This window comes from Mercurialis annua, linkage group LG2 (genome assembly GCF_937616625.2).
Source record: "Mercurialis annua linkage group LG2, ddMerAnnu1.2, whole genome shotgun sequence".
Lineage (NCBI taxonomy): Eukaryota > Viridiplantae > Streptophyta > Magnoliopsida > Malpighiales > Euphorbiaceae > Mercurialis > Mercurialis annua.
Window position 1 is genome coordinate 54,066,585 of NC_065571.1, and position 13,156 is coordinate 54,079,740.

The window sequence follows — 13,156 nt, forward strand, 5'->3', positions numbered from 1 at the left end:
AAATAAAAAAAGCCAACCACTCATTCAAAACCCAACCACCCATTCAAAACCAACCCATCACTGATTTAACCATCGCCGCCACCCGACCACCACCGGAAAATTTTCCGGTCATCTTCTCCGAGTGAATGATGACCGGAAAATTTTCCGGTCACCAAAATAAACGGATCTGCAGATCTGTTCCTCAAGAGGAACAGATCGGCGGATCTGTTCCTCAAGAACAGATCCGGCGCCGGATCTGTTCTTGAGGAACAGATCGCCGGATCTGTTCCTCAAGAACAGACCCGACGCGGGTCTGTTCTTGAGAAACAGATCGCACGATCTGTTCCTCAAGAACAGACCCGACGCGGGTCTGTTCTTGAGGAACAGATCGGCGGGTCTGTTCCTCAAGAACAGATCCGGCGATCTGTTCCTCAAGAACAGATCCGCGACGGATCTGTTCTTGAGGAACAGATTCGGAAGATGGCCGGAAAAATTTCCGGTCATCTTCAATAGAGAAGATGACCGGAAAATTTTCCGGGGGTGGTCGGGTGGTCGGGTGGGTGTGGTCCGGTCGGGTGGGGATGGTCCGGTCGGGTGTTGGGTTCATCTTTTAATTTAGATTGGGTTGATTTATTTATTTTGTCTTTTTCTAAATTAAATTGAGGGTATTTTAGGTGTTTGAAATTTTTAAGGTATAATTCTGACGTGTCAGATGATATGACAGTGTCAGAATTTTTTTTTTAAAATGTCAGTTGACTGAAAAAACGGCGCCAGGGGTATTTTGGTCATATTTCGTCCAAAAGGGGTTTAGTGAGCGCCGACACAAAGTTTAGGGGGTTTAGCGCCCGTTTTTAAACTTCAGGGGGTTTAGCGCCCGTACCCCTAAAGTTGAGGGGCCATGGGTGATTATTAGCCAGAAATCCATAACGCGAATGGAAAAGACGAACAGAATTGCGTGAACGGAAAAGACGAACGGAAAAACGACCGGAAACGACGAGAAATCCATCGGAAGTAGACGAATGGAAGCGCGAACGGAAAAGACGAGCGGAAAAGTAACTGGAGGGGACAAATTGAAAATCAAACGAAAAAGAAGAAGAAAAGAAGAGGAACTTTGAAAGAGAAGAGAGAGAAAAAAATTGACTATGTTAAAATTTAACCTAAAATGAGATAAGACTTTTTTATATAGTGAGTATTTTTGGTAAATAAATTAGTAAATTAGATAGCGTTAAAAAATAAAAAAAGATGAATTAAAATGGGGTAAAATAACAAATATTTGGAATATAATCTCTATAAAAAATGACATCCAATGACACAAAGTCAATGCAGTGTACAAGGGGGACTCATGTATGACATGTGCTACATAATTGTCTACCATAAAAAATTGAAGAAGCTTGATTTTTAATTCAATTTTTTATTTTTACTCATTTTAAATTTGTTAGTATTATTTAATCTACCTTGTACTAATCTCTTTTATCATATAGCACGAATCTTCAAAAAAAAAGAAAATATAGCACGAACTAATGGCGGCTTAGTGTTTATCTAATAATATAACCCCAGCCTACAATTAGGTGATAAATTAGAAATGGCTATAGCCTAGAGATAATTAAAATTTGTATATACTACTGAATATTCTCATGATATCTTTCAAAAAAAAAGTAAATATCAAAATATGAAGTTTAGTTTAATTTTGCTACATAAATGTTTGGGACTAGTGGTACTTATTCAATTTTAAATCAGTAGTTCCTTAATTAATTTTTTTTTTAATATGTATGATAAAATTAGTACTATTTTGAAGGAGATGGAGTATAGTTTAGACAAGAGAAAAGTCCTTACTATGCCTAACATTTGCATGAATGATCGCAAAGAAAATACTAACACCTTAAACTTATTTGACTGTAGTTATCTTCAAAATTGCGTAATTTCAAATTTAATTAGAGCCCATTAATAATTTTTTAAAAATAAATAATGAATTGAAATGTACAAATTTAATTTTATAGTATTAACAACAGTATTTTGGTAGATGAAGGATGAAGAATTTTGTTAGTTGATCAATCAAACTACAATCAAAACAAAGACTGGTCTTGAGATTGGACCAATTTAATTTGAGTTTGACCCACGTTGGTTTGCAGTCGTCGGACATTTATTTCTTACCCACATTAAGGTCTTAAGTGTCACCATTGATAGTGTTTTTTTATCTATTCTTTTATTTTTGTGCATTTTACCTTTCGGTCAATTCTATCTTTATTGAAAAAAAAAAAATCTATCTTTATTAAAACCTCAACATTCGGAACATGTGAATGGACATTTCGAATTAATCATATAGTAACACAATAATTTAAATATAAGGGTTTGTTATATTAAAATATTTAATAAAATAAAAAATTAATAATAAAAAAACTCTATCACAAATTATCATTAATTTGTTAGTATAAAAATACATAACACAACTGTTTTTTTTTCTTTTTCGATATATAATACAATTGTTATATGAAATAAACATTCACTTTTCAATATCATCATTCAAAAAACTCTAATATATGATGAGTGTTTTGTGCAAGTACAGGATCAATCACAAAAAATAAAAATTATAATACTCCTTCCGCTATTTATTTTTTGCTATTTTTAGACATATTTTAAGAAAACATTATTACACTTCATCAATTGTATTTTAAATGTTTATTTTTTATTTTTGAAATATCTATTTTAAAATTTTCATTTCTATTTTTAGAATGTAACATTTAATTTTTGTTATTTTTTTTAGTTATCTTAAAAACTATAATTAATAAAAAAAATTACTACCATTAGTAAGGATGAAATATATAAAAACATATGATAATAAATGATTTTTTTTTATATTTAAATTATAAATTCTGTGATTTTGTAATTGTTTTAGAAATATGGCGTGAGAGTGATATAATATATGGTAATTTTTTCTGAACAAATTTGATATTTGTGAGAGTATCATATTGCTAGGAGATATTTTTGGTTGACATGCAAATCAGTCGAAAATGTTTTGAGTGAGGAAATAAATGCAGTACCAGCAACAACAAGTCTTGGAGAAACGTGTGCATGACCCAAACCAGGACCCAACAAAGAGTGGCTTGACTCTTATGAAACGATGCAGTTTCAGCTGTGACATTTCACAACTATAAAGCAAATTTGTGTTTTTATTTTGTGTTTCTTCATGGAAACCCGTATTTCTCAAGCTTCATTTGTTTGACCGTCCATACCAGTCCCCATTTCCTTTATTTTTTTTAACAAATCTTTCCTTTTGATTTGCTTGATTATTAATAATAAATCGTGTAGTTTAATAAATAAAGTAAATCTCCTTTGATGTATTTATACATTTTATTTTTAAAACTTGAGTTTTTTAGGCTAGACTAATTTTGAATATTTTTGTATATTTCAAGAGGATAGATAAATCATAATAAGGAATTTGAAATATATCTTAAACTAAATATAAAAGATTTATTTATATGTACAAAAATTTATTTTAAATATATCTGGATGAATAATATTGTCATACTTGAAAAACTTTAATCATAATATATAATATAACTCAACTCCTTATCCTCAAACATGAATTCTAAATCGTTCGGCAGTTAAATTATATAATTATGTTTGATATGGATGGTGAAAGTGTAGAACTAATTTTTCAATAAATTCTCCTTATAATTCATTTGATTTGATTTGATTATGTAATATTTAAAATTAACTCATTTTGCAATTTTTATATATTTAATTTATTTATTTTATTTCAGTTATTTATTTGGTGAAATTTAATTGGTTGTTACCATTGATAGGTTAAATGCTTTAATATATATATATAATTATATTATATTATATAAAATAGAAACAGTTAAAACTATTTTAATAAGAAAATATTTTAATTTATTTGTATTAATAAATTTAACAAAATTTTAACCAATTAAAATAATATGCAAAAATAATTTAAATGACTTCATATACTATAAAAATATATTTTAGTTTGGGTTTTATATAAATAATTAATATTTCTAAAAAAACTAAAAACAATCTTTTTTAAACCAATAACTATTATTTAAAGTTTAAAAATTAACACTAGTAATTGTGTATAATCTCATTAAGCTCATGTTTTGACCATCAAACAGGTGAACCAAACACCGTTTTATTTAGTCCGAAGAATGGCAAGTTGCGGAAACTAGTAAGGCCTTCACATATACTACTCCATTATTAAACTTGATTTCAGATTTCCAATCTTTGAATCAATCAACAACTCGTGACCTTGAACATGGAAAATTTTAAAAACCTCAAACTTTTGAATATATAGATTTCTATCGCACTAAATTTACACCACCTTCCATAAAATTTCCTTGGAGACCAAGTTGATTTTTTTATAGTAGAATTCCACAACTGCTCTGTTTTACCTTTGCTCTCTTTTCCTGTTTTTCGGCCACGTATTTGAACTCTCCGCATATATAAAGGACAGGAGATCCCAGAGTCAAGTGTCTGACCTACTTCATTCATTTAATTCTCTCAACCACCAAAAATTTGCATTCAAGAATTTCATTTCTTTCATAAAAACAGTAAAACGCATACATCTTCTTCATTCTTGATTACAGGTAATATTTTACATCAACAAATGAAAATTTAACTCAAGTTTGTCTGTTTAGTTAAACTTAGTTAGTTCTTGATGCATGGTTTTTAGGGTTTTGATGATTATTTAAAACATGTTTTAGCAATGATTGGAATCAACTAGGTCTATATGGTGGCTTTTCTTTTTCATTTTTTTTGTTCACTTTTCCTTTTCTCTTTTTAATGTTTAGTCATTTGTGGGTCATGAAAAAGAGATGAGAATTTTGGTTTATGGCCAAAGGGAATGAATTTTAGTATTCTACTGTACTTTTATCCAGTTCAAACTTTGAATTTCTTCATCAACAATTTCAAAAATACTGCCCATTTTTATTGAATGCCATATTAAATAGACACCATCTTCTTGAATATTCTCAATTCAAACATTTTTTTTTTCAGGTTCTTGAAAATCTTTATGGGTTTATCGCTTTCTTTACTTCACTCAGCCTGGGAAGAAATCGTCCGACACAGCCTTTTTCAGTTAGCATACAACACTTGTTTAAGCCCTAAACATGTCGTCGGAGTTCCCTTAAGAACAAACAGCTTCAAGAAAATTGGCACAGAACTTGGAATGACCAATTCAACAACGACAAGAAGAAGCAAAAACTCGATTAACTTAAAGAATTGCAAGCCTCAAAATGTCATGCTCGACAGGAATTTGTCGTTCAGAGATCTAGTACAAGATAATGGTTTTCAAAAAGACGGTTCGATACGAAAGCCGATAAAGACGGCGGTTTCGCTACCGGAACCGGCCATTTTGTTCTCTCCGAGACCGGTCAGTGAGCTTGATGCTGCTGCTGTTAAGCTTCAGAAGGTTTATAAGAGTTATAGGACTAGAAGAAATCTTGCAGATTGTGCTGTTGTTGTTGAGGAGCTCTGGTTGGTGTTCTTGATTAAAATTTTAAGGTTTTTTTAAGGTTTTTTTTATTTCTATGGGAATTGTTTTTTTAATTTTATGGATTTTTTGATTTCAGGTGGAAGGCGTTAGATTTTGCAGCTTTGAAGAGGAGTTCAGTGTCGTTTTTTAATCTTGATAAACCTGAAACTGCCGTTTCAAGGTGGGCAAGGGCTAGAACTAGAGCGGCTAAAGTTGGTAAAGGTTTATCTAAAGATGAGAAAGCTCAAAAATTAGCCTTACAACACTGGCTTGAAGCTGTAAGTCCAAAAATAATCCATCTCTTTACTTTTGGATTATGTTTTAATTTGGTATCAAAACTTTAATTCTTACCAAATTAGGACAAAAAGTTTTGTCATCAATTTATAAAATTTTGGTACCATTCAATCTTTTAACCTGAAGTAAAGTAAAAGAGCAATAGTCGAATTTTCCCATCTAATTTTACTTTTTGTACAGATTGATCCTAGACATAGGTACGGTCACAATTTGCACTTGTACTATGATGTTTGGTTCAGAAGTGAGAGCACTCAACCTTTCTTCTACTGGTGAGTAATTTTTCCAATTTAGTTTTTGGCAATTAAAAAGCATATCAAAGATTTAATTTTTAAAATAAGATCATTGTGATCTTCAAATTTATACGTCGGAGTTTATTAATTTAAACTTAAAATTAATTTATAAAGGATAATTTTTTTTTTAATTTTAGCCTAATTAACTCCAAATTGTATAAAATAAACACTCATGGGCTGTGATGGTCCAATTTGAATGTCAATTCATACAATTTAGAGAATATTGTCTTTTATTGATTAAAATTATTAAATATGAGTTTATTTATCATGCAGCATAATTCAGGGACCATCGATGACCCAATGCTCTTTAATATTTCTTCTAACACTGATTTGGCAAATGCAGGTTGGATGTCGGCGATGGCAAAGAAGTAAATCTTGAGAAATGTCCAAGAACTACTCTTCAACGCCAATGCATCAAATATCTTGGACCAGTAAGTTCACTAATTCTGTTAATTAATGTTAAATATGTAATAAATAATAATTCAAAGGACTTAATTATTCATTTTTCCATTATCAGAAAGAAAGAGAAGCATATGAAGTAATAGTTGAAAATGGGAAGCTTATTTACAAACAGAGTGGAGACCCTGTGGAAACAATTGAAGGATCAAAATGGATATTTGTACTTAGCACAACAAGAGGTTTATATGTTGGCCAAAAGAAAAAGGGTGTGTTTCAGCACTCTAGCTTTTTATCCGGTGGCGCCACCACGGCGGCCGGAAGATTAGTTGCTCATAATGGCGTTCTTGAGGCTATTTGGCCTTACAGTGGTCATTATCACCCAACTGAAGAGAATTTCAGGGAATTTATCAGCTTTCTTAAAGAACACAATGTTGATCTCACCAATGTTAAGGTAATTTTGCTTCTACAAGTTGCAAAAAAATGTTGTACCAAAATTAAGCCAATACTATGTTTCAACCAATGGGCCGGGTTTGAACAGAGTCAGACCAGGCTTGACTCTTTTAATGTAAGCTCAAACTCGGTCTGAATCAAGTTCGAACCTCATATTTGCTATCTAGATTATGCCCATCTATGCGGATTCAAACCTGCTCATTATTTGGGCTTGAACCGAACTTGAGTCCGGCCCAAGGGGGATGGACCAGAATGGGCCGATATCAAAACCCATGAGCCCGTCTAATTTTAACATTTTCACTACTTCTGTATTTAAAAAATTATTTTTAATATCTAAAGTTTCCTTCATTTTGCTATGTGCAGAGATTTGCAATTGATGATGACACTTATTCATCTGTTATACCTCAAGAGGAACATATCACAACTGTGGGTTCAACTGACACGCGTCAATCCATTACTGCAAACAATTCTGATGCAGATTTATCCAGCAAGGATAAACCAATCACAACCGTTGATAAAAATCCACAACAAGAAGAGAACATCAAACTTAAGAATGAGAATGTGAAGGCAAATATATTTGAGTGGAGGCCTGAACATTTAAGCTGCCTATGGACCACAGGAGCAGGACCCAGGATTGGGTGCGTACGAGACTACCCTATTGAGCTGCAATCAAGGGCATTAGAGCAGGTTAACCTATCTCCTCGAGTGCCACCTGGCTCTTTAAGCAACTACGGTCCGGTTCCTTCTCCAAGACCTAGCCCACAAGTTAGGGTTTCACCTAGACTTGCATACATGGGAATCCCTAGTCCAAGAACCCCAATCTCTGTCTCTAACTAGAGTTAACCAGTTTGAACCAGTTACAGTTTAAGGTTAGGACAGAACAGGTTAAGATTGCACTACTTGTGCTTATAGGTTCAATAAGGATGGGTTTAAGGGGCTAACCCAAACCCAAACTCAGATTAGTTTGATATTTTGATTCATTCTTTTAGGATAGAAATTGATTTCCATTTATGTTATTTATTGCTTCATTCTTTTGAAATGGCTTAACTAAGCCTTTTTTAGATTATTTTTCCATTGACCCGAATCTGGCCCTGTTTTATTGTTGGGTTTTGTACATGTTTATGATGTATACAATAAAGTTTCAGACTGTATTATTTCACCTTTAATGAAACGTACAGTTTTTTTGACTTTTTACCTTTTCATTTTCTGATGCAAATAAATTATCAAAATTCCTCTTTTGTATGTTGTTTCATTGATATCTTTTGAGGACTGGGTATTTGCAAGCAATTTTATCAGCATTCTTTCAGTTTTAATGCATGTAGATACTTATGTGACTCAGTTGATTGTAACAAATCAAAATCACACATCACTTTTGAGACAATTAAAGTAGTTTAAACATAATTAACAAATAACAAACTAGTAAAAATTACAATGTTTGATTCAATTTGTGACGGAGCTTGAGCTTCTTATGTGAGACCTGCAAGGCAGAGTGTAAGACTTGTGATCGTACGATGGTGGTCCAATGAGCACTCCAATTATAAAATAATTCGTCGATGAACATTAACTAATGAATTAAATCAAACAATAGACAGTACTTCAAATCCTTGCAACATTTTATCTTGTATTTCGAGATAATAGGAAAATATTTCTAATAGAAATACAAATCCTATTAGGACATGAAGTCCACCAATTATTAAACTTATGAAACAGTTTCTGATATATACAATTGCTTTTTATGCCCTCTTAACTCAAGCATAAGAGATGATGTAATTGCTGTTATTACGAAGAGTAATGGACTAAATTGTCAACAAAGCAGAAGTGTAATTTATATGAAACCCGCTTTCAAGTTCAAGGATCGGAATGTTCCTTTACTCAATTAATTAAAGAATAGAGTTTAATCCAATTTATTTTTATAAGAAGGCTTGTGAATTTCTTTAAAAGGAGGTGATGTGCTTGAGTCAGAGAATCAAAACCAGTGACCATACCTAAAGTAGCAGCATAAGGTGCAGACAGAAGAACAGAACACACACTGAATCATCAAATCAATCCATCATTCGTAAGTCCCCAAAACTAAAACAATTTTAAGCAAAAACTATGGATTCATTAGCAGCAGACTAATGATAAAATAATGTACTAATAATTAAATTTAAATTATATATAATCGTCCTCATCTGCTACTTTTACCAGAAATTAAGCAAGCCAGACTGACATTACAAACTGCATATATATATGCTTTCTTAATTCAATGTACGTAGCAGTAGTATAGCCTAGTCTATAATTCTAAATGCATGCCATATAAAAGGAGAAATGGAATATCATAGACCACAGAACCAACCCATAATATATTTTATTTTATCAATTATTTTAGTTTTATAAAGTAAGAGAAATAAACAATTTAAAAGTTAATTAATAGAAATTTAAAGATATAAAAAAAGATATTTAAATTAAATTCATTAAATTAATTGATCTCATAAAAATATAATTTATATTTATACTTATGTCTTAGCTGACACAAAAAATGAATAGAAGAATTAAAGTGTTAGCGGAATTTAAAAGTATAGGACGAGATTGTTTAAGTTTAAAACAAAAGAAATGTAAATGTAAATGTGAATTAGATTTTATATTTTTTTGTTTCTATTTGTACGAAAATGAATTACATTTTTTACAACCAAAATCAATCCTAAGTTTTATAATATAGTGCAGATAATTTGTAAATTAAAATTAATTACACATTTAGCTAATTTTACAGAATTTCTGATTATGTAAAATAAACTATAAAATTATTTTATTAAAAAATAAAAAATTATAGAGTGAATTCAAGAAAATGTTTGATTAAATGTCAGCTGACCAGTCCCTGGTAATTGGTGATCTAATCTTGATAAAAGACGTATCTCAGCCTCTCAGGTATAAACATTGCATTCGCAATACACAAGCAAAGATAGCAATATTTTTGTGATATCCGACCAATTAGCATTTGTAACCAAAACCTGAAAGTGTATACATGCTAAAGGATAAGAAAAATGTGATCATTTAATTGGCTTAACTTAATCATTGAAAAATATCTCACTTTTTTTTCCGTTTATGGTTCAATTTTTAAAAGTCTTTAATTTTATCCAACTTCTTAATTTTTAATTTCAATTATGTCGGTTGAAGTGAAAAAAATAAATTAACTATACCCTTCATATTAATTTATATTTGAATTTTTTTACGGTAAATGGCAAATTGGAATAATATGAAGGGTATTTTTAAGTTTTTTTACTCCAATTTGAACAAATGACTATAATTGAAACTGAAAATTAAAAAATTGATTAAAATTGACGATTATAAAAATTTGAACCATAAATAAAAAGCCGAAAATATAAAGTAATGATTGAGCCTTACATAAATTCATCAAAATTGCAGTAGTTGCAAAGATCCTACAAAATTTATTGAACCCATTTAAGAAGTCCTCCAATTTTGCTAAAATTGCCTAGACTAGGATCTGCTTAAAAGTGGTCAAAACCTATTTTTATATAGCATTTAATCTTAGAGAAAGCTTGTTTTATTGATCCCCTTTTTTTAAACAGAAATCCCAACAACACATCAAATTGGTGATGAGACAATGATGCTACTCAGTACTCAGTATGGACTTAAGACAGCACTTAGTTACTCACAGTGATAAGGATAGGTCATTTACTCAATAACACTGTCACTCAGTATATACCTGTTGTAAAAATTGTTTTAACTTGTCTTATTCTTATTTTGGCTTTTTGTGTTATTTCAAAACTACACAAATCCCACATGGGAAGTGTAGAGCCTTTCTTTTGTGTTTATAATGGTTAAGGCATTATAGGCTAATAATTGTGTTGAAGGGGAAGCAATGGGCCCGCGCGCCCCCCCCCCCCCCCCCCCCTCTTCGGAGTAGGCTTGTGGGTTGGGGTTCGGGATGAAAGTCAAGTGGGCTTGACTAAACTTTTTGCAACCCGGTTTTATTATTTATTTAATAATAATAAAAGCCTTATATGAGAAGGGCCTATTTTAGCATATGTAAAATTATTTTGGTTGAAGCCTACAAATCCGGAACAAACTTTGACTAAGTTTTATTATCTGAGTTTAATTAAAACGTTTTCATTTAATTAACCACGTTTTGATTAAGGAACCTCCACTAACATTTTCGGTTTTATTTAACTTAACCTCTTTTATGTCTACATTCATTTTTTACTTGTTAATTACAAATTTAAAATACAAATCAGATCATGGCTGGATTAGTGGGATACGAAAATCGTATCAAATATTTTGTTCACTGCTACTTCTGTTCCAACTTCATATAAGTTGAAGAACTCGATGTATCCTGGGGTATAAGCTTAACGGCGAAATATACTTTTAGGCCAGTGAAAAATTCTCACGCCTCGAGCTACTGTTTCTTTGTTAATTCGCTGTATTAGCTAACAATCTAAAAGTATATTTAACTATGTCAACTACTGAGGGTGCTGATGGTCACAAAAACGATGCGCCACCTACTGTGGCTGTTTCCACCGGCGTTCCTACGCCACCTATGCTGACTGCTGTACCTTATGCAAAGCCGTTCCCAGACATCTCAAAGATTCAAGTCTTTGATGGTGAAAACTTCAGGCGCTGGCAGGAAAGAATCTTTACTGTTCTTGATATGCACGGCGTGGCTTCTGCCCTTACTGATCAGAAACCTCTTCCAACTGCTGTCAAGGAATCCGAAACATGGCTTTATGCCAATAAGGTTTGCCGACATACTATAATTAGTACTTTATCTAATGAGCTTTTTGACGTTTACTGTGCGTACAAGGAAGCGAAACAGATATGGGATTCGATGATCAGTAAGTACACTGCTGAGGATGCTGGGAAACAGAAGTTCGTGATTGGTAAATTTTACAAATGGGAGATGGCTGAGGACAAGGACATGATCGCTCAGATTAACGAGTACCACAAACTGCTCGAAGATCTTAAGGGCGAATCAATTACACTGCCGGAGGAATTTGTTGCTGGAATCCTGATTGAGAAACTGCCTCAATCATGGAATGACTACAAGCAGAATCTTAAACATAAACATAAACAATTGACATTGCAGGAACTGATTACACACATAATAATTGAGGAGACGAACCGAAAGGAAATCAAGGCTGCCCGAAACAAGGCGCTGAATGCAAGGGCGAATCTGGTACAAAACAAAGGGAACTTCAAGAGGTATGATCAGAAACCCTCTGTAATTGTTAATACTGATTACAAACCCAAGGTAACTAACTCCACTGCTTTCAAGAAAAAGAGTACCTGTTTTGTGTGTGGAAAACCAGGTCACTTTGCATCTCAGTGCAGAAAGAGACTCAGAAATGGCAATCCTCCTAAGCCAAATGCGAATTTGGTCGAAGGAGATGATATTATTGCTGCTGTCATTTCTGAAGTGAATTTGGTTGCTGATGCGAGAAACTGGGTGGTAGACTCTGGTGCTACCAGGCATATCTGTGCAAGCAGAGATGCTTTTACCTCCTACACACCAGTAGGGGATGGAGAAGAATGTGTGTTCCTTGGTGATTCCCGAACAGCTCCTGTTCTTGGAAAAGGAAAGGTTCTTCTCAAGCTCACATCAGGAAAGACACTGGCTCTGAATGAAGTACTTCATGTACCAAATATTAGGGCTAATTTGTTGTCTGTTGCACTAATGGGTAAGGGTGGAGTTAAGGTGTCATTTGAATCAGATCAGATTGTAATGACAAAGAATAATGTCTTTGTAGGCAGGGGTTATTGTAATCAGGGTCTGTTTGTATTGAATGTTGCTGAAATAATGAAAAATGCATCTACTTCTGCTTACTTGATAGACTCTATTGATTTATGGCATGCTAGATTAGGACATGTGAATGCTAGCTATATTAAGAAAATGCAAACACTTGGTATAATAACTGGACTAAATAAAACAAACATAGATAAATGTCAAATATGTGCTGAAACTAAATCGACTAAGAAAACGTGCCATTCTGTAGTTAGAGAATCTGAATTACTTAGTTTAATTCATACAGATTTAGGAGACCTAAAACAAACCATGACTAGAGGTGGTAAAAAATATTATGTGACATTTATAGATGATTGCTCTAGATATGCCAGAGTTTATTTATTAAGAAATAAAGATGAAGCATTTGATATGTTCTTAATTTATAAGGCTGAAGTAGAAAACCAACTTAATAGAAAGATTAAAAGAATTAGATCAGATAGAGGTGGTGAATATATAGCATTTAATGAATATTGTGAAAAA

General features: G+C 32.4%; 1 protein-coding gene across 1 annotated transcript; it reads left to right on the forward strand.

The window, feature by feature from the left end:
- Positions 1-4,443: 4,443 nt before the first annotated feature.
- LOC126667661 (IQ domain-containing protein IQM1) lies at positions 4,444-8,087 on the forward strand. Its single transcript, XM_050360691.2, has 7 exons — positions 4,444-4,580; positions 4,990-5,469; positions 5,565-5,745; positions 5,942-6,030; positions 6,395-6,482; positions 6,569-6,901; positions 7,264-8,087. Exons 2-7 carry the CDS (start codon positions 5,006-5,008, stop codon positions 7,735-7,737), a joined length of 1,629 nt encoding a protein of 542 aa, XP_050216648.1. The 5' UTR covers positions 4,444-4,580; positions 4,990-5,005; the 3' UTR covers positions 7,738-8,087.
- Positions 8,088-13,156: the final 5,069 nt, after the last annotated feature.

Excerpts from the sequence above, each read along its gene's own strand:
- LOC126667661 (XM_050360691.2), top strand. The coding sequence starts at position 5,006 with ATGGGTTTATCGCTTTCTTTACTTCACTCAGCCTGGGAAGAAATCGTC. Across the intron at positions 5,470-5,564 it reads GTTGTTGTTGAGGAGCTCTG|GTGGAAGGCGTTAGATTTTG; the intron begins GTTGGTGTTCTT and ends TTTTGATTTCAG. Across the intron at positions 6,483-6,568 it reads GCATCAAATATCTTGGACCA|AAAGAAAGAGAAGCATATGA; the intron begins GTAAGTTCACTA and ends TTCCATTATCAG.